The sequence below is a fragment of the Gadus chalcogrammus genome, chromosome 11 (genome assembly GCF_026213295.1).
Source record: "Gadus chalcogrammus isolate NIFS_2021 chromosome 11, NIFS_Gcha_1.0, whole genome shotgun sequence".
NCBI classification, from domain to species: domain Eukaryota; kingdom Metazoa; phylum Chordata; class Actinopteri; order Gadiformes; family Gadidae; genus Gadus; species Gadus chalcogrammus.
The window spans coordinates 25,202,221-25,225,096 of NC_079422.1; the positions used below are offsets into that span (position 1 = coordinate 25,202,221).

At 49.5% G+C, this 22,876-nt stretch overlaps 3 protein-coding genes across 3 annotated transcripts in view; all 3 read right to left on the reverse strand.

The window, feature by feature from the left end:
* The window catches only part of zgc:162952 (PKc_LIMK_like_unk domain-containing protein), a 23,404-nt gene extending 13,042 nt beyond the window's left edge, over positions 1-10,362 (reverse strand). Inside the window, exons 1-2 of the mRNA XM_056602552.1 lie at positions 10,197-10,362; positions 9,737-9,822 (exon numbers count right to left, since the gene is read on the reverse strand). Of these exons, the coding sequence (XP_056458527.1) occupies positions 9,737-9,767 (31 nt within the window). The 5' untranslated portion in view covers positions 9,768-9,822; positions 10,197-10,362. The remainder of the gene's footprint in view (positions 1-9,736; positions 9,823-10,196) is intronic.
* Positions 10,363-10,460: 98 nt separating this feature from the next.
* b3galt8 (beta-1,3-galactosyltransferase 8) lies at positions 10,461-16,078 on the reverse strand. Its single transcript, XM_056602550.1, has one exon. The coding sequence runs from the start codon at positions 15,551-15,553 to the stop codon at positions 14,534-14,536; it is 1,020 nt and encodes a 339-aa protein (XP_056458525.1). The 5' UTR covers positions 15,554-16,078; the 3' UTR covers positions 10,461-14,533.
* Positions 16,079-18,812: 2,734 nt separating this feature from the next.
* The window catches only part of LOC130392100 (tenascin-like), a 34,546-nt gene continuing 30,482 nt past the window's right edge, over positions 18,813-22,876 (reverse strand). Inside the window, 6 exon segments of the mRNA XM_056602534.1 lie at positions 18,813-18,954; positions 19,899-20,062; positions 20,522-20,683; positions 21,101-21,197; positions 21,965-22,116; positions 22,398-22,530. Of these exon segments, the coding sequence (XP_056458509.1) occupies positions 18,844-18,954; positions 19,899-20,062; positions 20,522-20,683; positions 21,101-21,197; positions 21,965-22,116; positions 22,398-22,530 (819 nt within the window). The 3' untranslated portion in view covers positions 18,813-18,843.

Consider the following 22,876-nt stretch of genomic DNA (forward strand, 5'->3'; position numbering starts at 1 on the left):
AACTCACAGACTGTAAACAATTCACTGTAAACAACACACAGTAAACTATTCACTGTAAATCACAGACTGTAAACAACACACTGTAAACTATTCAATGTAAATCACAGACTGTAAACAATTCACTGTAAACAACACACTGTAAACTATTCACTGTAAATCACAGACTGTAAACAATTCACTGTAAACTATACACTGAAAATCACAGACTAAACAATTCACGGAAAACAAATCAGTGAACTACACACTGTAAACAACACACTGAACTACACACTGCAAACAGCACTCTTTAAACAACACATTGTGAACTACAAACTGCAAACAGCACATTGTAAGTAAAACAATGTAAACACTGTGAACTACACACTGCAAACAGCACACTGTAAACAACACAGTGCCCTACACACTGTAAATAATTCACTGCAAAGAAAGACTACAGTGACATAAAGTCAGTCTTTCACCAATCTTCAGATTTTCACGACTAAGGAGATAATCGCAACCTCGTTTCAGAGGCTGGGGATCACAATCTATTGAGGAATATTTTCTCATTTCCATCGTTTCAGCTCAAAGCACTTAGCCAGAACAGAGCAAATTATCACATTTTGAATGATTTAAGATATGTTTCACTTCCCTTTTTATGGTCGCGCTAAAAACACGAACGTACATTTGCACTCCGCACGCTCTGGTGGGCTTTACTGGGAAACGATTAGGAACAGGATTAATATTCCCGTTGAGGGATGAGGAGAGGGACTTTCGGTGAGGAAGGATGTCAACGCAGGCAGAGAAGCCCCCCCCCCCCCCCCCCCCCCCCGGCTGAAGAGGCTGCACTTCCTCCTCAGAGGACGGCCCTGACTCACGGGAGCCGGGACGAGCTGGTCCGACGGCATTGTTTTCAGACTGGCAACCACCATGACAACCCCTCCCTCCTCCCCCCCCCCTCCCCCTCCTCCCCCCTCACCCTCACCCTCACCCTCTGAGGCTCACAATGGCCCTGGTGTCCAGGAGCACGCATGCAGGGCATGGGTCCATCCCGCGGGGGAATCACCCGTCTTAGTGGGCCGGTCGGGTTGGGGGGGGGGGCGGGGATGAGTCTTTGTTTACAGGGACTCAGTGTGGATGTTGTGACGATATCTCAGGTTTTAAGCCAACGGGAAACCCACAGCTCAAAGGTAGAAGAGAGTGCTAATGCTGCCCCCCCCTTTTAACTCTCTGGACATTCAGTATTGACTTACAGAGAAGAATGTCATTAGCATCACCATCCTGCTCAAGGAGTCCTACAGGTAGACTGTGGATATTGGGTTTCGAACACAGTGGTCGGTCTGTCTCCATCTCTGTAGCCGCCTGTCTCTCCCTCGCTCTGTCTGTCTGTCTGTCTCATGTCTCTGTAGCCGTCTGTCTCTCCCTCTCTCTGTCTGTCTGTCTCATGTCTCTGTAGCCGCCTGTCTCTCCCTCTCTCTGTCTGTCTCCATCTCTGTAGCCGCCTGTCTCTCCCTCTCTCCGTCCGTCTGTCTGTCTCATGTCTCTGTAGCCGTCTGTCTCTCCCTCTCTCCGTCCGTCCGTCTGTCTCCGTCTGCCTCTGTCTCCATCTCTGTAGCCGTCTGTCTCTCCCTCTCTCCGTCCGTCTGTCTGTCTCACTGTGTTTCTGCTGTCTCTGAGTGAGTGTCCCACACCCTCCGGCTCTGATTCCTCTAGAACATTCTCCCCCCTTGGTTGCGTTGCGTTTCCTGGGCACGGCTCACCGTTGCTCCCACTGCTTGTTTGTCCAGAGATAAGTCTTCCATCAACATAACGCACTCTGTTCCTTATCTGACCGCCATGACGCCCTCAACGCAGCCCACCTCCAGCCCCAACCGGTGGACCTTCTGGGAGGTTCTGTTACTCAGCATCTGTGACGTCACAGTGATGTCCCCACAGTGACGTCCCAGGCCTCACCCGTGGGTGAGGCCTGGGCTTGATGGGGGAGGACGGACGGTCAAGGCGGAAGGTTTGTTTTCTCACTGAGTCAATCTTGACCCCTGTCTGACCCCCAGAGAGACCTTGGAGGGGGGGGACGGGGGGGGGACGTTGCTTGCTTGAAGTCTTTCTCTGAGCAGATAAGGTCATGAGTCAGGTTCAGACGATTGAACACACCAAAGACACCCCTTCATCCTCCTCGCCCCCCCCCCGAGACCTCTCTCCCTCTCTGAAGAAGCCTTTTCCTCTTCGCCGTGGAAACGGGTGAAGGCTGTGTTCACAGGAAGTCTGCATGCGTCAGGTTCTGTTGACGCCCAAGGCTGTTCCTATCCGGGCTGTGTGTGTGTGTGTGTGTGTGTGTGTGTGTGTGTGTCTGTGTGTGTGTGTGTCTGTGTGTCTGTGTTTATGTGTATTTGCGTAAGTGTGTGTGTGTCTGCCTATGCGTGTGTCTGCGTGTGCATATATGTGTGTGTGTGTGTGTCTGTGTGTGTATATGTGTTTGTGTGTCTACCTCGCCTATTCATTACAGTTCCCGTGTACGTCTGTCCCTCCCGGTTTATTAGTTGTCGCTGGTGTTGGTACACACCAGTTCATTATTACGCTAATGTCAACACTAAGGCTATGTACGGTACTCTGTTTTATAGGGGAGGGAGCGAACACGCCAGCTAGTGACGTCATGGCAACGAGTCACAGCCTTCACACCTCATGGAGGTGGAACAAGTCTCGCCAGAAGACAAAATCTGCTTTTGCTCTACATGCCGCAGCCATGTTAACAGACTTATGGAGGGCTCACCCACAGTGAGGTAACAGGAAGTCACACAAGAAACACGCACACAGCAACACTTTAACACGACACTGTTATTCTGATCCAGTGCTTGGCTTTTGTGTGACGGAAGCCCTGAAGTGCCATTCCCAGGTGAGCCCAGGTGGGGAGGAAAGATGTATTTGGAGACCTGAAGCAGACCTAAACTAACCAAGCCAAGGCTGACTGTGTCTGGTCTGGACCTCTGACAGTATCGGACTCTAATAGAGGCTCAGATTCTAACAGAGGTTCAGGCAGACCTCCCAGTATCAAACTCTAATAGAGGTTCCGGTGGACCTCTGACAGTATCGGACTCTAATAGAGGTTCAAGAAGAACTCCCACAGTCTCGGTTTCTAATAGAGGTACAGTCTCTAATAGAGATTCAGACTCTAATAGAGTTTCAGGCGGACCTCTCACAGTATCGGACTCTAACAGAGGTAAAGACTCTAACAGAGGTTCAGGCGGACCTCTCACAGTATAGACTCTAATAAGGGGTTCATGGAGGCCATTTTCAGTAGCTTTTTGTCTAGAGGCCACAGATGTTGTGCTGTGGAGGCTGACGTCAGATAAGGAGACCAGGACAGGGAACCACACATAGTTGTGGCTGCCAGCTAGTTGTGGCTAACCGCTAGCTGTGGCGGCATGCTAGCGTTCAACAGTGTTCACTATGGCGATTTCGGAAGGTTTTCTGCATCAGTTGAGTTTGTTAGTACCATCAACCACTGTCATTTATGTGGCGTTGGATATTAACATAAACATAATACTACTTTAAACACTCCAAAATACTACTATGCTGAAATTACAACCAACCTTATGTTATACTCTGACATAAAACAAGTATAATAACTATGCAACACTACGCCTTTCTGAACACCCCTACTGCTACAAATGTCTTCTACTGCTAGTTACAGATTCAGTTAGAGCTACAAATGTGGCTGCTATCCAAAAGTGAACAGCACAGAAACAGAAGCTACCAGCAGTTGTAGCTCTTTCGCTACTGAATGTTGTCGTCATTAAACGACAAAACAAAACAGCAACTTTTTTTTTTCATGATTAAAGAAAGGAGTGCACGTAGCATTTTCTGAGATTACAAAATGGCTTTCATACTTTGTAACCCAAGCCTGAGAAACGTCACACTTGGGCTGCAATTAGAGGGTTTTTCAGTGACAGCAGGAATGGCCAGTCCAACTGATGTCCTTGGAAAGTCATGGGCGCAGCTCATACAGGCAGTAGTTTGTGGTCACTGGGTCAATAGCACGGCATAACTCTGCAGCGCTGGGAAAACTGCTCATATTCTTTACTTCAAGATAAAAGCCCCTTGAGAAAACAAGTACTCAATTAAGTACAAGCTGTGAAGATGGCCTATTTATATATATATATATTTATATAAATAACACAATGAGGTACTTTTACAAGTTAAAGTTGCACATTCATCATCAAAACCTCACGTCCTTAACCACTAGATGAATATTGCCACAGATATTTCTAAACAGCCAATAGTTTATAGAGTTTATGATCAGCACAGTAGTGGACTTTCAGGTTTCACCGGTTTCCCAAGCAAACTAGCCTCACATATTTTATCGCTGTCAACAATAAAAAATATTTGAAGCGTAGAGACACCTACAAACATTGTTGCCTCATGATTCAAACCGGTAACAAACCCTGAGGGTAGCTTTAAGATACTGACGCCTTCCAAAGGGAGTCTGGCAAAATCAGGGCAAAACAGACACAACCAAACCGTATCCAACCAATGTTTGCTTTGCTCTACTACAGATCTACGTATTGGACAGGGTACAAAGGAAAAGTTGAATATTGATTCTGCAGATTGATTCTTAGGTCACTCAAGTTAAGTACAAATACCAATATTGTTCTTTAGCAGAGTCCAGTTGAGAAATAACTACTTCTTTAGGATGCAGGATAACTGTGTGATGATTTTTTCTCATGGATGATACAATTTGAGGAACAGAAAAAGCTGTCAGTCGAAGGAGTCCAAGGCTCCGCTTCACTTCCGTCTGCGCAACATGCTACATGCTACATGCTAGGCGCTACATTCTACATGCTAGGCTTCCAAATTCACCCAGAACTCAGAGAGTGTCTGCCTGGACTCCGGCGTCGCCGAGGGACACACCTTGACAAAGAAATTACCACCACAGATGTTATTGTGTCATGGATACGCCCATCGGGATTTGTTCTGTTGTGTGCTCCACTTAACTCTTAATCTTATCTGAGCTCCTGTTCACCTGCAACACACTTCCAGTGTCGGCACTGTGTGTGCAGAAAGGAACCAGCAGCTTCACCAGCAGGGTTGCTATCTTCCACACAAAGCCACAGAAGTATCAGACCAACATAAAGGTTATCTGTTCCAGCAGACCCAACGCTAATGCTATGCTTTGCTATTCATACAACCGGCTCTACGGAAATAACTAGGGGAAAGTTAGGGGATAACATACAACAAACGGATTACGTTACATAAAAGGAACATGGAGTTGCTAATTCCCAGCTTGACGCGGTTTGGTACAGTTGCGATGTTTGTTGAGCCCCCGGGCCCCCGGGGCCCTCGGGCCTGAGACGGCATCAACCGGGCCCCACATCAACACGTCGCCTCAGACCGACAGAATCCCTCAGCAGTCCGCTTGTGCTATGATTGACATGGGTTTAGGAAGTGGCGATCGGACAGTGAGTGAACCATAAAGAGTGTGACGTAAACTGTGATTATTTTACGTTCCTGACCCAAATATGCATTCGTCTCTGCTCCCTTTCCGTGAGCCCCTAGGATTAAGCGTGGATGTATTAGGGATGCTATTAGGGACATTTACATGCGCTAGGATTGCACAGCCACCCTTTGATTGGTCAGCTCATCACATCCTGGGAAACTTGCACACATTTGACCTAAACTGCTCAACTGTCAACTTCCCAGCCTTGACTCCCCATCGCAGGCGATGACACACGGCATGGGCTCCATGTCTTCATTCAGCAGATCTCTTCTGAGTGCGTGCGGTCCGGTTCAACAGCGCGGCCTCGACCAGCGGAATGGGCCGAGGAAATGACCTGATGTCTTCCACTGGTGCATAATGCAAACACTGCTCTCGTGTCGAAAGCGTAACCCAAGAGCCGATGGGTTCACAGTCGTAACCGGGGCAGTGTTGTGGAGCCGCGGGCGGGCACAACAGAAAACCACAGAGCAGGAAGGTATGCTAGTAAATGGGCTTTACGAGCAGACTACGTCCTGTATACGAGTTTAACACAAAAACGTTATAGCATTCGGAACTAGCAAGCATGCTACTTCCTTTATAGGTGTTTAACACCAAAACATGATAGCATGCGTAACTAGCAAGCATGCTACTTCCTTTATACGTTTTTAACACCAGAACATTATAGCATGCGTAACTAGCAAGCTACGTTCATGTATCGTAAACATCCGTGTAGTTTAAGCTCTTTAACACACAGAAGCACCTATAGAACGCTTTACTAGAATGCTGTGGCCTCTTTGTGTTATAGAAGATAGTTAGCATGCAGTAGCCTCTGTATGTGTTGTATTTATCAGGGCACGCTATGTGTTTCAGAGGATATAGCAAGCTATCCACGATCTGCACAGCAACAATGATATGCTAAATAAAACATGTTGTGTGCAAAAGAGGGATATCTAGCATTCTACTAAAACATACATAGCATGCTACTTAAGCATGCTACATAGAGGATGTGTGCTAAATATTGTCCATATAGGATGCTACTAAAGAATGCCACACAGAGGATGTGTGCTATATCCTCCATGTAGCATGCTACTAAAGCATGCTACATAGAGAAAGCATGCTATATCCTCTATGTAGCATGCTACTAAAGCATGCTACATCCAAAGCGTGCTATGCCCTCTAAGTAGCATGCTACATGGAGGATGCGTGCTATATCCTCAATGTAGCATGCTACTAAAGCATGCTACATGGAGTATGCGCGTTCTATATCCTTCTATATGTAGCATGCTACATAGAGGATGCGTGCTACATCCTCTATCTAGCATCCTTTTTGGAGGATGCGTGCTACATCCTCTGTGTAGCATGCTATTAGGAGGATGAGTGCTACATCCTCCAGCAGTAGGCAGACGGGCTCTGTAAACAGACGGGCAGTACGGTCCCCTCCTCCGCAGATGAATCATAGTTATGGTGCAACCGTCCCTCTACCCTCACCGCATCTCAGAGATATTCTCCAAGGCCTCCACCCACACACACACACACACACACACACACACACACACACACACACACACACACACACACACACACACACACACACACACACACACACACACACACACACACACACACACACACACACACAGTACTGCACGAGGCATTTGTTTTCTTGTTTTCCTGTTGTCTTGTTTTGGAACCCACGGCGGCGCGGCCGGACGTGATTGGTCAGTAGGGATGTTTAGGGGCGGAGCTTGGGTCGGGGATAGTGGTCCACACAGACGGCGCTGACCGGCCGCGTGTAGGCACGGAGGAATGGGCTGCAGGGAATGTCAGAGGTCGACGCATTGTGGCCAACGCACAAAGATGCCCTTGTACACTTCCCGGAGCCTCATCTGTCGCCCTCCCAGCCTGCACACACACACTCTCACACACACACACACACACACACACACGCAGACACACACAAACACACACTCACGCAGACACAAACACACACACTCACGCACACAGCCAGTGGTTGGAGGTTGTGTGCGTTCGCACCCCAGTGTGGCTGGGTGTGTGTTTGACTTCTGTAGCCGACGGACAACATTTGCATTCCTGAGCGCGGCGGGCGGGCGGGCCGTAACACGGGGCGCAGCCCCCCCACCGAGCCCCCCGGGGCCGTGGGAACCCCCGACACAGCGTACAGGACAGGGGGCGCAGAGAGAACCCCCGACACAGAGTACAGGACAGAGGGGCGCAGAGAGAACCCCCGACACAGAGTACAGGACAGAGGGGCGCAGAGAGAACCCCCGACACAGAGTACAGGACAGGGGGCGCAGAGAGAACCCCCGACACAGAGTACAGGACAGGGGGCGCAGAGAGAACCCCCGACACAGCGTACAGGACAGGGGGCGCAGAGAGAACCCCCGACACAGAGTACAGGACAGAGGGGCGCAGAGAACTCTTATTCACGAACACTAATCACAGGTCTGCCTCTATGGACCGGGAACACTAATCACAGGTCTGCCTCTATGGACCGGGAACACTAATCACAGGTCTGACTCTATGGACCGGGGAACACTAATCACAGGTCTGACCCTATGGACCGGGGAACACTAATCACAGGTCTGCCTCTATGGACCGGGGAACACTAATCACAGGTCTGCCTCTATGGACCGGGGAACACTAATCACAGGTCTGACCCTATGGACCGGGGAACACTAATCACAGGTCTGACTCTATGGACCGGGGAACACTAATCACAGGTCTGACCCTATGGACCGGGGAACACTAATCACACGTCTGACTCTATGGACCGGGGAACACTAATCACAGGTCTGACTCTATGGACCGGGGAACACTAATCACAGGTCTGACTCTATGGACCGGGGAACACTAATCACAGGTCTGCCTCTATGGACCGGGGAACACTAATCACAGGTCTGCCTCTATGGACCGGGGAACACTAATCACAGGTCTGACTCTATGGACCGGGGAACACTAATCACAGGTCTGACTCTATGGACCGGGGAACACTAATCACAGGTCTGCCTCTATGGACCGGGGAACACTAATCACCGTACTACCCTATAGACTGGGGAACACTAATAACTGTACGACAACAAGATTCAGATGTTTCTCTACATCATCCTCCCTGACACAAGGGCATAGTGGTGATGAGGTCGCCATGGTTACGACCAGGACCACTCAGGGGTGGGGGAGAGGGATGAGATGGGGAGGAGGAGGAGGAGGAGGAGGAGGAGGAGGAGGGAGAGAGGGGGCGTTGGAACTCTACAAAACAACTCTGACCTCAGGCAACCATGACCTCCGTCTCCCTCCGTCTCATCCATCACTGCACCTCTGCAACTGATGTCCCGCCCACGACCAAGCATACATGGTCAGAACCCTGATCTCTCTGCCGTGGTGGAGAGAGACACACACACACACACACACACAGACAGACAGACAGACAGACAGACAGACAGACACCAATACCACACACACACACACACACACACACACACACACACACACACACACACACACACACACACACACACACACACACACACACACACACACACACACACACACACACACACACACACCTCTACGGCAATGTGAACTCAGTCTTAAAAGAGCTGAGAAGATCCTCTACTTTACAAAATTACATTTTACCAAGCCAATTGTTATTACATCAAGAGATAGCTAGACCGAAACTCTGGGAGGGCTGTTGCATGCTTTGCTGTGTCTTTTTTACTTTAATAATCAAAGATTTACTAACAGCTACTAACGACGTTGTTGTTAGTAGAAACGTTTTGTAGAGGGAGGGCCAAATATCCCGCCCTTAAATCTGATCGCTTATCAGCCACACACCTGACCTCCTCCATGAATCACAGCGGGATGCCAAGCTAATGTCGTATATCAACATCCGTTTCTAGATCTGCATCGACACAATGTACCTCTATACGTAGCTTTATCTAGGGCACAACTTTATCTATATCTCTATATCGAGGTTATACCATGTGCGATCATTAAATCAGGACAGCTGGAAAACCACATCCACATCAACATCGGAAAGCCCTGCCGGCGGTTTGACTACGAGACGTCCCTTCAGGGCACCGACACACGCCGACACACACACACACACACACACACACACTCTTCCACAACCCCCGCTGAGTTACGCAACACCTGCCTCACACACACTAGTTTCAGAGTAGGCGGCGGCCGACACGTTAATACACAATGGTCGAGACAACACTGTGAACACACCGGGGTTGAAACATGAAGTTGGAGAGAGCAGATACTTACTCCACTGATTGAGTAAGCTATTCATATGCATCTCGGTGGCGGGAAGACAAACGGCCGGATGGGTCGAATGGAGGGACGGTCACACACTGGAGGAAACACACACACACACACACACACACACACACACACACACACACACACACACACACACACACACACACACACACACACACACACACACACACACACACACACACACACACACACACAGTTACAGACCTCACACACACACACACACATGTGCGCTGCCACTCAGGCAACGTTTGACAGATGATGTGTCTCGGGTGAAGATGGACGCTATGAGTCGCAGCAGGCGCTCTTAAATGTTAATTTAGGATCAGGATTAAACTTTTAGAAAGAACTCTAGCATGCAATTTGCATATGTCGGTCAAAATAAAAAAAATGATCGTACATTAAATGTCATCGTTGGTGAACGATGCCGGGTGGATAAGCTACTCACAGGGTTCTGACGGGCTGGTTTACAGTTCAAATGAAATCCGGTTTCAACCTTAAAGGCACCGCATCGCCGCCTTGATCCGCTTTGATGTTAACTGCAGGTTCGACTTCCGCGCGCACAGTGCTGCTGCTGCTCGTGCAGCATACGACCCTCTGTGCACCGCTCCTACGCAGTCCTCAACTCCGACCGGCAAGCCAGGGTCCGGACGTACAGTGGGCGGTGACCTCCGTCAACAGCCAATCACTGATCCCAACGCACCGTGGGCGGAACCACCCTCTATCGTCACCAGCCAATCACTGATCCCGAAGCACCGTGGGCGGGACCTCCCTCTCTCGTCAACAGCCAATACGTGGTGGGTTGATAACGGAGCGATGGGTGTGTTTCGAGTTTACTTGTGAATCACGCATTAGATGACTAACAGGTAATGTCCAAGCAATGCTTTGAATGCAGTCATTCTCAACTTGCAACTGGTAACAAATAAAGGTGTAAATAATGCAAAATAAATAAATAACGCCCAATAGGCCACGCCCAGTGTACGTTCGGACCCTGGGATCCAGGCGACTCAACCGACGCCTAGGCCTACTGCACGTTCGGACCCTGGGATCTCAGCGCCTCAGCAGACGCCTACTGTACGTTCCGACCCTGGGATCTCAGCGCCTCAGCAGACGCCTACTGTACGTCCGGACCCTGGGATCTCAACTGCTGCCCACCGCGCGACGGACGGGAGAGAAAACAAGTGTTCGGTGAGATGCCTGGAGGCTGGTGGGTTGTCTTAGAAACCAGTGTTATTCAGCCCTCGGTGCAGATAGCACCCACTGCCTCACTATCTGCTGTCAGATGTCATCTGACTGGTATAAAGAATCAGGCTTCAAGATGGAAATCTCCTGTTTTATGTGTTACTTCGCAACAATACAATTCCCCAATCGGCCCTGGTTTGAGGGAAGGACCGTGCGGTTGGAGTACCGAGCGATAAACAGGATGGACTGGACTGTGTTGTGCGTGGTTTAGACAGGTTGTTACTCAGAGAACCAACGCACTCCCACTCAGGATGATGATGATGATGATGATGATGATGATGATGATGATGATGATGGGAAAAGAATGGGCAAGGCAGGTTTAACACCCTTCAGACACGAAGGACAGGCACACTGCTTTGCATAGCGCTTTACATAATGGTGTAGGGCTTTAGAAGACACAGAAAAGACAATTATTGAAATTTAAAAGAAAAAAAAAAACGTCAGGAATGACAATGGTGAGTTCCCAACATTGTTCCCATACATTGATTTGCTGTCTTTTTGGAGGAAAACCCAAAGGACTTGGTTACTTGCCCCTTGATTATGAAGGAACTTCTTCCACAGTCAATGAAACGACATGCAGTCCTAAAACACCTTGTGTGTGAACGTGAAGTGTTAGTGTGAGGGGGAACAAAAGGCTGCTGGCTGCGTGGTGACAGCTCTGTGGTGTTCATCAGGAGATCTGCAGAGGCACGCTGGTGTGCCTCAACATCACATCTCCTTCCATCCTCATCCACACACTCAGGATCAACCACGCATTATTGACAGTCTCTCGGGTATTATCTGTAATTCCTCTTCAGCCTCGATGAATCTCATTCCACATTAAATGTTGTGTGATCAGGGCCGTAGCCAGGGTTTGGGTGGGACTGCGACTTCAGCTGCAGGGGTTCAGTTTTCTACAACTGAATTAAGCATTTACCCGTCTCGGAAAAGTTAACCACCGCTGATTTTGTTTGCAGTTGCGTTGACGTTCTCTCGCTGCAAAAATGACAGATTTCTGTACCTCGGTGACCTCACAGCTGGCTACGAACATGTGTGCATTAAATCTATGGACAATGGTGTCGATCCATGTTTATGACCGTCAGGGCCGGCCTAGTGGAACCTGCCTGTCACAGTGAAGCTGTCCACTCCCTGCTCAGACTCTGACGAGCACAGCCATCAGAACAGGGTTCGAAAGCAGGAGACACCGCATTCATTTGACATTTAATTGAACAAAACGTGTGCGGACAAAAACTCACATGAACCACACGAGTGGCTGAGTGGCAGGTGAGGTCACCAAGGTGGGGACCTCTCCTTTTAAAGCTACCTGCCACCTGGCAAGCCCTTCAGTAGGGACTCCACTCCACCCACTCATTACACGCAGCAATTAACTCATCATCCAATCAACTCAAACACAACAGGCTAGCTTGAACGAAATGGGAACACATCTCCCTGGGTGCACGTTTCCTTCCATGGTAGTCTTTTATGTGTGCACATAAACAGAAACACACATAACTTTCAACTATGACCAGAGGTCATAACAGTGAGCAAGTACACGATTTATGTCTGAAAACAGTTTATAAAGCTTTATATTTGATCCACGTTAAGGCATCGCGATAGGCATTTCCCTCACAGTAAGCGATACAAATACTTTTGGATTGCTTCAAAAGTGCTGCACAAATAGCTCCTAAAAGCAGCACAGCTGGGCAGAGTGCAGTGAGACAGGTTAAAGAGGTTCAGCTGGACAGAGTGCAGTGAGACAGGTTAAAGAGGTTCAGCTGGACAGAGTGCAGTGAGACAGGTCAAAGAGGTTCAGCTGAACAGAGTGCAGTGAGACAGGTCAAAGAGGTTCAGATGAACAGAGTGCAGTGAGACAGGTCAAAGAGGTTCAGATGAACAGAGTGCAGTGAGACAGCAGGTTAAAGAGGTTCAGCTGGACCCAGTTCAGTGAGACAGGTCAAAGAGGTTCAGCTGGAAACAGTGCAGTGAGACAGCTGGTTAAAGACGTTCAGCTGGACACAGTGCAGTGAGACAGGTTAAAGAGGTTCAGCTGGACAGAGTGCAGTGAGACAGGTTAAAGAGGTTCAGCTGGACAGAGTGCAGTGAGACAGGTTAAAGAGGTTCAGCTGGACACAGTGCAGTGAGACAGGTTAAAGAGGTTCAGCTGGACACAGTGCAGTGAGACAGGTCAAAGAGGTTCAGCTGAACAGAGTGCAGTGAGACAGCTGGTTAAAGAGGTTCAGCTGGGCAGAGTGCAGTGAGACAGGTTAAAGAGGTTCAGCTGGACAGAGTGCAGTGAGACAGCTGGTTAAAGAGGTTCAGCTGGGCAGAGTGCAGTGAGACAGGTTAAAGAGGTTCAGCTGGACAGAGTGCAGTGAGACAGGTTAAAGAGGTTCAGCTGAACAGAGTGCAGTGAGACAGGTCACAGAGGTTCAGATGAACAGAGTGCAGTGAGACAGGTCACAGAGGTTCAGATGAACAGAGTGCAGTGAGACAGCTGGTTAAAGACGTTCAGCTGGACACAGTGCAGTAAGACAGGTTAAAGGGGTGCAGCTGGACAGAGTGCAGTGAGACAGCTGGTTAAAGAGGTTCAGCTGGACAGAGTGCAGTGAGACAGGTTAAAGAGGTTCAGCTGAACAGAGTGCAGTGAGACAGGTCACAGAGGTTCAGATGAACAGAGTGCAGTGAGACAGGTCACAGAGGTTCAGATGAACAGAGTGCAGTGAGACAGCTGGTTAAAGACGTTCAGCTGGACACAGTGCAGTAAGACAGGTTAAAGGGGTGCAGCTGGACAGAGTGCAGTGAGACAGCTGGTTAAAGGCGTTCAGCTGGACACAGTGCAGTGAGACAGGTTAAAGAGGTTCAGCTGGACACAGTGCAGTGAGACAGGTTAAAGAGGTTCAGCTGGACACAGTGCAGTGAGACAGCTGGTTAAAGACGTTCAGCTGGACACAGTGCAGTGAGACAGGTTAAAGAGGTTCAGCTGGACAGAGTGCAGTGAGACAGGTTAAAGAGGTTCAGCTGGACAGAGTGCAGTGAGACAGCAGGTTAAAGAGGTTAGTACGGTTCTGTTCTTTGGTGCGTTTAGTGACATCTTAGGTAATACATCTCAACCAAGTCCATTAATTGAGGGACGTCAGAGGTAAGACATCAACGGAGTCCATTATTCTAGTGACGTCAGAGGTAATTCATCTCAGCGAAGTCCATTCATCGATCGCACAGTGCGGCCAAACGCTCTCTGTCTGCTCTCAGATCAGAGGGCGCCTTCTGGTGAGCGTTCTGTGTCACTACACGCGTATCAAACATTCTTATTTCGATCTCCAATTTTACCCTCAAAAACGTGAGACGCTTTAGAGAGAGTTTGGTATTGTTTATGAGAGCTTGTTGAATGAATGCCTTGAGTAAAAAGTTTTTGCGAGGCACGCAATAGGCCTGGGATATTTAGTGCATATAGGGCTACAGTTCATAGAGTCAGACAGAAATACAGACAGATGGTCGGAGAGATAGACAGACAGACGGACGGACAGACAGACGGAGAGATAAACATTCAGACAGACGGAGAACTGGTCAGCAGGTGAGACGGTTCACGGAGAAGTCCTCCCAGATGCTCAGAAGCTCCGCGGGTTTGAACCCGTTGACGATGACGCGCGCGGCGAACGCGCACCGGTCGTACGCCAGGTGTCTCACCTCGAACAGGTTCCTGAGCGCGTGGAAGCTCTGCGCGTACACGGGGCTGACCCCGGCCGCGCGCAGACACAGCCCCACGTACACATCCTCCAGCGGGACCATGGGGACGGACCGGGACGCGAGGGAGACCTTCCGGGCCACGTCGGTAGAGAAAACGTACCCGGCCCCGGACACGTAGGGGGGGAAGTAGGAATCGGGGTACGCCTCCTCCGAGACGTACCACCTGCTCCCGGGGTCCCGGCGGGGCCTCCCGTCCCGGATGACCGAGCCGGTGATGAAGCCCTTCGTGGGGTACCCACGCAGCACCTCCACCAGGAGGTACACGTTGACGAAGATATCCGCGTCCACCTTCATGGCGTGGGACGCGTTGGGGCAGAAGGTGGCCACCCAGTTCATGATCATCAGCGTCTTGATGGTCAGGTTCTGGTAGCTGTCCACGAAGTCCATCTGGATGATGTCGCCGTGGTCCCCGCTCTCCGCCACCAGTGCGTCCTGGACGCCCGGTTCCGAAGAGACGCCCACGTAGAAGACGGTCAGCAGCAGGGGGTCCCGAGCCGAGCCCTCCTGCTGCTTCGCGCCCCAAGTCCTCCTCACGACGTCCCTGGACATCCGGTCTCCCGGGGCAACAGGAACCAGGGCCAGCAACAGGGGGCGCTGGTCTCTGCAGAGGTCAGGCTGGTTGAGCACATAGCTGTAAGTGGACGGGGAGAGGAGCCGGGACGTCCCTGTAGGGAGAGGACTCTGCCGCCGCGGTTCGTCGAGCGTGAGGGCGGCGAAACCACTCAGCAGGAGCTGGACCAGAAGGAAAAGCGCCGTGGAGGCGGTGAGGAACTTCACCAGGCGCCACCGGAAACTTACCGTCATTTCCAAAGTGAGATCGCCGCAGTTCCGCCAACGCATTCAGATCTGAAAGACGATGCGACAGGGTGATATCATTACCGCGGTGGTTGGCAAGGCAGCAGACACGCTGGAGCTGCTCTGCTCAACCTCCTGTAGCCCAGCGCAAGTCCACTGGCAACGCCCAGCCCACGGAGAACCAGGAAGCCCTGCACGGTGCCCTTTTTTGGACTTTGATCGCGGAATGATGGGTGTTGTGTGTGTCTGATTGTGGGTTGAGTTTCACCCCATGCTGTGCTCTCAACCTGGCCACCGAGGAGAGATGTTTGATCTGAATGTGTTCAACCTGGATGAGTAAATGTTTAATTAGTGAAATCAAATAAAATGCAATCGGGAATCGAACACCTAAACACAGTCTGTAATCAAATAAAATGCAATCGGGAATCGAACACCTAAACACAGTCTGTAATATATAAAATGATGTTGTGGTGGGACTGAACAAAACCATTAACTCTAACCAGTGCGCCACCTATCTAACAATCGTTTCTCCAACAGGTTTTTACTTGGATTTAACGATCTGAATCATGCATGAGATGCTTCGCCATCCAAAAATAACTTCTTGTCCGGGAAAGGTCTGGAGAGTCAAGTAGCGTCCAGTAAAAGGGTCGGCGGCCTACTCACTGCTGCCTCCCTCTGGTAACACTGCTTACTGCAGTCCTGGTCCCCCAGCTTCTCCGCACCATAGAAAGCTGTTCATACACACCGCATGTTTCAGCATGTGGTGTATTATTATTATTGTAAGTGACTTTAATCTCGATAGGCCTATAGGCCCCTCAGGAAAAACTAATTGAAATATATTTGTTTGACCTCTTAGTCTTCATCCGAAATGAATGTTTTAAGGCATCTCAACACATGAGAAAGCCAAGTCATATGACACACCCTAGAAAGATTAGATTTTTTGACACACACTTGTGTGACACACTTTTAGGCTATCTAAAATTATAAAAAAACAAATTATCTAAAATTATTAGATATATATTACTGCTGTAACAAAAAATGTTATCTTTCATAACATAACATTAGTGATCTATTTCACAAGATTTGATCTTCACAAACACATCGTGAATCATCATGAAAGAGGCTAAAAACAATCAAGAACAAACTTCACTTTTTTCTCAAGATATCTACCTGTTTGTGTCTCATCAAGTTTTTATTGTCAATTTTGCCTTGGTTTGCATTGGATTTGGTTATTTATTTGGAGATTTCTACTTTCTACTGAAACCTCCAATCTTTGCTCCACTTCACCTCTTTGCCATTAAATATTGACCCAGGAGCTCATCAGATGTATTGCTATGGTCCAATAATACCATAGGGCTACCAACTGGTAATGCTTTCAATCTAAACACGACAACAAAAACAAGATCTTTCTTTGGAAGGTAATTGTTATAGTAAATAGTAACTGAATGAATGGATGCATATTGATTTTAAACAAACTTTGTTTTATTGTAATACGTTTTACACAGAAACACCTGTAGTTCACCCAGTTATAAACATATGACAGAATCTGAAAACAAGAGCCTAGAGAGACGTAATGTACACAGGCATCTGGGGGGGGGGGGGTGGGTTAGTTTCCCAGTGAGGGAGGGGAGGGAGGAGGGGGGTTTTAGTTTGGTTCTGCCCAAAAGATAATTATTTTTATATTACGATATCGACACTTTAAAGTCAACTGGAATGGGCCGTGCTCACGCTACAACGTCCGTGTTATGAGAATCCACATCTTTCACACTTTGACAACACAAAACATTCTCTTGATCGACAATGAAGTACGGTATTCACATTTTGAAAAAAAACAACAAAAAAACAATAATTATAATAATAAAAATAACAATAATAATAATAACAATGATCGATCTCCATCTCATCACACGCTGAATAACAGGTCCTGCCTCAGATTCATGGAGAAACCCTAACCAAGGAAAACTGAATATTCTCCTCTCTCCGGCTCTCTCTCTCTCCGCGTTCGTACGCTCCCAAGACCTATGATGCAAGAGCAGAAAAGTGGCCTGTGTGTATGTGCGTGCACGTGTGTGTGTGTGTGTGTGTGTGTGTGTGTTTAGGGGGCGAGGCGGGGGTTTACACAACCAATAGCAACACTCCATCCATGTGCACAAGCCATGCGGAGGGGCGGACATTTTTAATTGTATTTGAATCCAAACCATCACAGCTGAACTGGGCCGGGGGGGGGGGGGGGGGGGGGCTGGTGAGGAGAGGGTGGGTTAGGCAGTGGGGGGGGGGGGGGGGGGGGCAGTTAGTCGCACAGAGACAAACAAGCAGCGATGGAGCGTGACGAGGCGGGGGGGACGGGGGGTCTCTCCGTAGCGGACGTAGCTCTGAGAGTCACAATAATCAGTGCTTTCTTAATCTAACGTTGGGGGTTGAGATGAACAAGACTTGTACGGTTGGTGAAGAGTTTCTTTATCAGCCGAACGGTTCAGTCCCTCGGACGCAGGGCCGGGACACACGGAGACACACTGCCGGCGGACGTCCCGGGGGTCGGGAGGGGCGAGGGGTGGGGGGTGAGGAAGGGGTTCTCTGACGTGAGACGGGCCAACGGTCTCGTCTCGTTGTGCTTTAGACTCCGAGCCGCACGCCGGGGCGGCGGGGGAAGAGCGGGAGCGAGGGGGGGGGGCTCGCTCTCTTTGGTGTGTGAACACAAGGTTGTGCGGGCTTCGGTTCTTAAGTCCGTGCTTTTTTTTTGTTCCTTCGGAATCTCCTCGTCGAATTTGGCGTCGGTGACATTTTCACCGACGCCGTTATAGAAAATAAAACAATAAAACCCCCGCGAGAGAGGGTGTTTCATCTCAGAGAATTAGAGTGGTGGATGGAGGCGGAGCGCGTCCAGGTGTGTCCAGGTGGGCTGAGGTGGAGCTCGCCCAGGTGTGTCCAGGCGGGCTGAGGTGGAGCTCGCCCAGGTGTGTTTCCAGGTGTGTCTAGCTGGGCTGAGGTGGAGCTCGCCCAGGTGCGTCCAGCTGGGCTGAGGTGGAGCTCGCCCAGGTGTGTTTCCAGGTGTGTCCAGGCGGGCTGAGGTGGAGCTCGCCCAGGTGTGTCCAGGCGGGCTGAGGTGGAGCTCGCCCAGGTGTGTTTCCAGGTGTGTCTAGCTGGGCTGAGGTGGAGCCTGTCCAGGTGTGTCCAGGTGGCAGTGGCTTTGGTGGCTGCAGGTGGGTGTGTGAGGTTTACCTGGGGGGGCTGGAGACGGGGTGGGGTGAGGGGTGAGGGCGGGGTCCAGAGTCCAGAGGGGAGTGTGTGATGGAGGGGTGGGGGGATGGGGAGGTGGCGAGGGGGGGTGGAGGCATCTACGATCGTTTTCTCCGCCCCTCCAGATTCCGGAAGTTGGCCGGTCGGATCTTCATCTCGGCGAACTCGATGGAATGCTCGTGGCCCTTCCAGTGGAACCAGTTGACGCCCTGGGGAGAGGAACAGGTCGGACCAGTCGGGTCAGGACACACACGCTCCTCTAATGCTCCATTATTACCCTGGGCGCCTCCATACACTGACACGTTAACGGTGAACACAGAAGACACAAAGACACGCACAACGGAGGAGCACAATGACAATCTGTGTCTCTGTCTGTGTCTGTCTGTCTCTGTCTGTCTGTCTGTCTGTCTGTCTGTCTGTCTGTCGGTCGGTCTGTCTGTCTGTCTGTCTGTCTGTCTGTCTGTCTGTCTGTCTGTCTGTCTGTCTGTCTGTCTGTCTGTCTGTCTGTCTGTCTGTCTGTCTGTCTGTCTGTCTGTCTGTCTGTCTGTCTGTCTGTCTGTCTGTCTGTCTGTCTGTCTGTCTGTCTGTCTGTCTGTCTGTCTGTCGGTCTGTCTGTCTGTCTGTCTGTCTGTCTGTCTGTCTCTCTGTCTGCGTCTCTGTCTGTCTGTCTGTCTGTCTGTCTGTCTGTCTGTCTGTCTGTCTGTCTGTCTGCCTGCCTGTCTGTCTGTCTGTCTGTCTGTCTGTCTGTCTGTCTGTCTGTCTGTCTGTCTGTCTGTCTGTCTGTCTGTCTCTCTGTCTCTTGATTCTATATTGCAGCTCTTAAAGCAGTTATTTTTTTAATTTGAATGCACTCAGATGATTCCGGCACTTGGTTTTGTTTCCTCATCTCACTTACTGGATGCACTAACTGTAAGTCGCGTTATATTTTCTCTACAGAACATACAGTAGGTGGGGGTTTAAAGAAACACCTGTGTTCTACAGATTGAGAGTTCTCCAGAGTTTCACTCACACGTAGCTGTGGCATTTCTATCAAATTACACTCAAATTAAAGCTCTGAACTTCATTTTCAAGACAGCGATTTAGCGGTCGACTCTGTGTAGGAGGGGGGGGGGGGGGGGGGGGGGGACGTGACCTATGAGGGGGCGTGGCCTACCTTGCTGTGGCTGTTGTCGCCATAGCGACCCATGAGGTTGACCCGGTGGCAGTTCTTGTACCAGAAGGCCCCCTTGTAGGACAGCGCACAGTTGGTGACGGCGATGTCGTTGTCGTTGTCGTACGTGGAGAACGGACGGCCGTGGTGGTAGATCATGGAGTCACCTGGGGACAGGAAGTGGAACAGGGTGGACAGGAAGTGGAGGGAGGGGGATAAAGAGTCATTACAGAGACACAGAACAGTTTATGATTCATTTTAATGATTCTGAACACATTTTTTATTTCATTTTCTCTTTTATTTTATTTTTTGCTCAATTTTAAATTTTGTATTTTTTTTTTTTTTTAATTCCGGGACGAAATGGCCAGGATACGGCTGGTACATAATATATAATAATACAGCAAATGTCATAAATATTTGGCCTGTTAATCCCTTTGAGACTGTAATGGTGATTAATAATAAAATTGAATTGAATTGAATGATCTATAATAATCTTTTTCATACTTTATTTTTAAATCTGAAGGAAATTGAGGTCTCTGCATGTAACCCATCGCTAGCGGTTCCCGGGTCCAGGGCCCCGGCAGCAGCCCCAACCCGACCCGGACCTGTGGCAGCAGGAGACCCACCTGCGGTGCCGCTGTAGCCGCCCACGTGGACCTTGTAGCGCGTCCGGGGCTCCGACACGGAGAACTTGTCGTACTGGGCGTACACCGACTCTCCCTTGTCCCGCAGGTCCACGCGCAGCTCGTACTGCCCCCCTGCTGTGATCTTGTGGAGGTTGGAGAGACCTGGGGGGGGAGAGGGGAGAGGGGGGGGGAGTGTGTTACTAGAGCCACACAGGTTTGATTCCCGCCCAGTCCAGAGCTGCATGTCTTCTCAGACCCACTCTCCAGTCTCTTCTCACTTCGCCTGACCTCAAAGTCTTCTAGAAGCCATCCGATTATATTTAAGAACATAGAAGGACATAGAATATTCCTCCTTAAAGGTAGATACGACTCAGGAACAGGAATTAGTTCAGTTAATTCCTTCATCACTTACGAATCCATGGAAAGATAAGTAATGAACATGATTTGGGTTGATTTATAACATAACAGTAATGGCAAACAGGATAACGATAGTGTTGTTAATGATGGTGTAGTAACACCATTGAGTACAGTTGAACTATCTGTGTTTAATTCATATATGTCAGCGTGTGAGGGACCCACCAAGCCAGAACTCATCGTTCATGTCTCCGAACCCAGCCGTGTAGTTCTTCCAGTTCCTGAAGAACTCCAGTTTGCCACTCTGGCGTCGGATGAAAACCTGGGGACGGACAGACAGACGGCAGGATGGTTATAATCCCTCCAGATTATATAGACTTTCATTTACGTAAAGCTGGGAGGAACCACAGCAGAAGGAAGGAGATCTCCAGAGGATGACCCAAGGATGAACCCAACGGGTTCAGAAGTTCACCCTGGTAGATCAGGGCATCCAGGGTTAGGAATATACCGGATTTCAAAGTGAAGTGTCATAAATATTTGGCCTGTTAAGCCCTTTGAGACAGTCATGGTGATTAAGGGCAATACAAATAAAATTGAATTGAATTGAATTAAATCTACCAGAATATACCGAAATATATCGGAATATACAGGAATATACCAGAATATACCGGAATATATCGGAATATAAAGGAATATACCAGAAAATACAGAATATACCAGAAAATATCGGAATATACAGGAATATACCGGAATATAAAGGAATATACTGGAAGATATTGAATATAGCGTCTATCTGGAGCTGCACGGTGAGACAATTCCTTTCATAAGAACTCATTCTCCTCCCTGCGACTTCATTCTGATGAACACTGAACCCGTTCTGTGTTCCTCCTCAAGGTTTCCCCTCTTGGTCCTTCAGAGGGATTAGGGCGGACTCTCCCCATCACACGTTGCCGTGTGAATCTCTACAGCCGGCAGATGGCTGGCTGTAGAGATTTAAAGATACGTCAAAAACAAAAGAGGCTACTACTAAGCCCTGAGTGTGCAGTGTGTGTGTCTGTGGAGCCTTGGAGGCGGAGCGGAGGGACTCACGATCCAGCCGCCCCCGTCCGTGGTCATGTCGCAGTACACCTGGATGGGCTGGCTCTGGTCCCCCAGCAGGTAGAGGGTGTACAGGCCCGACGTCGTGTCCCCGTTCAGCAGGGCCTGGGAGCAGTCCTTAGGGTGGGTGTAGAGCACGCCCGCTGGGGACACACACACAGGGAGACACGGTTACACACAGTTACACAGTTACTCACAGTTAGACACACACACAAACACACACACACACACACACACACACACACACACACACACACACACACACACACACACACACACACACACACAAACAAACACAGGTAGACACACACAGACACACCCGCACTCATACTAGTTAACTTTCTATAATATAAAGTATACATTCTTCCTATCTCTTGTATCATTACAGTGAGCGTGATGTCTCATGAGTATCCTGTCTACTGACTGGTGGTGAAGAGGGTGGAGACGATGCTGCTCCTCTTGGGCCCTGCGATGGCCTGCAGCCTGACGGAGTACTCTGTGGAGGCGCTGAGCACCGTCATGCTGTAGGAGGTGGCGGTGGGGCTCAGGACCACCTCCTGCAGGGGGCGACAAACACCGTTACAACACCTCCCGGCCTAGACAGACCATAATAAGCTCTACAGGCCGGTCCTGACCATCACCAGGGAGCACGACACAGCCTCATTGGGTGGAATATACATACATTTGTTTAATTTATGTTTTTTTAAATAATACTTAAGAATTGGTAATAAAACCTCTCCCATGTTGACAGACTCCTCCCACTCTAACAGACTCCTCCCTCCCACAGATACAAACCCCTACCACCAGCCCAGGCTCCACCCACCCATGCAGACTCACCCCAATCTAACAGACTCCTCCCCTTACTATAACAGACTCCTCCCCTTACTATAACAGACTCCTCCC

Coding starts and splice junctions, on each gene's coding strand:
- b3galt8 (XM_056602550.1), bottom strand. CDS start 15,553: ATGCGTTGGCGGAACTGCGGCGATCTCACTTTGGAAATGACGGTAAGT.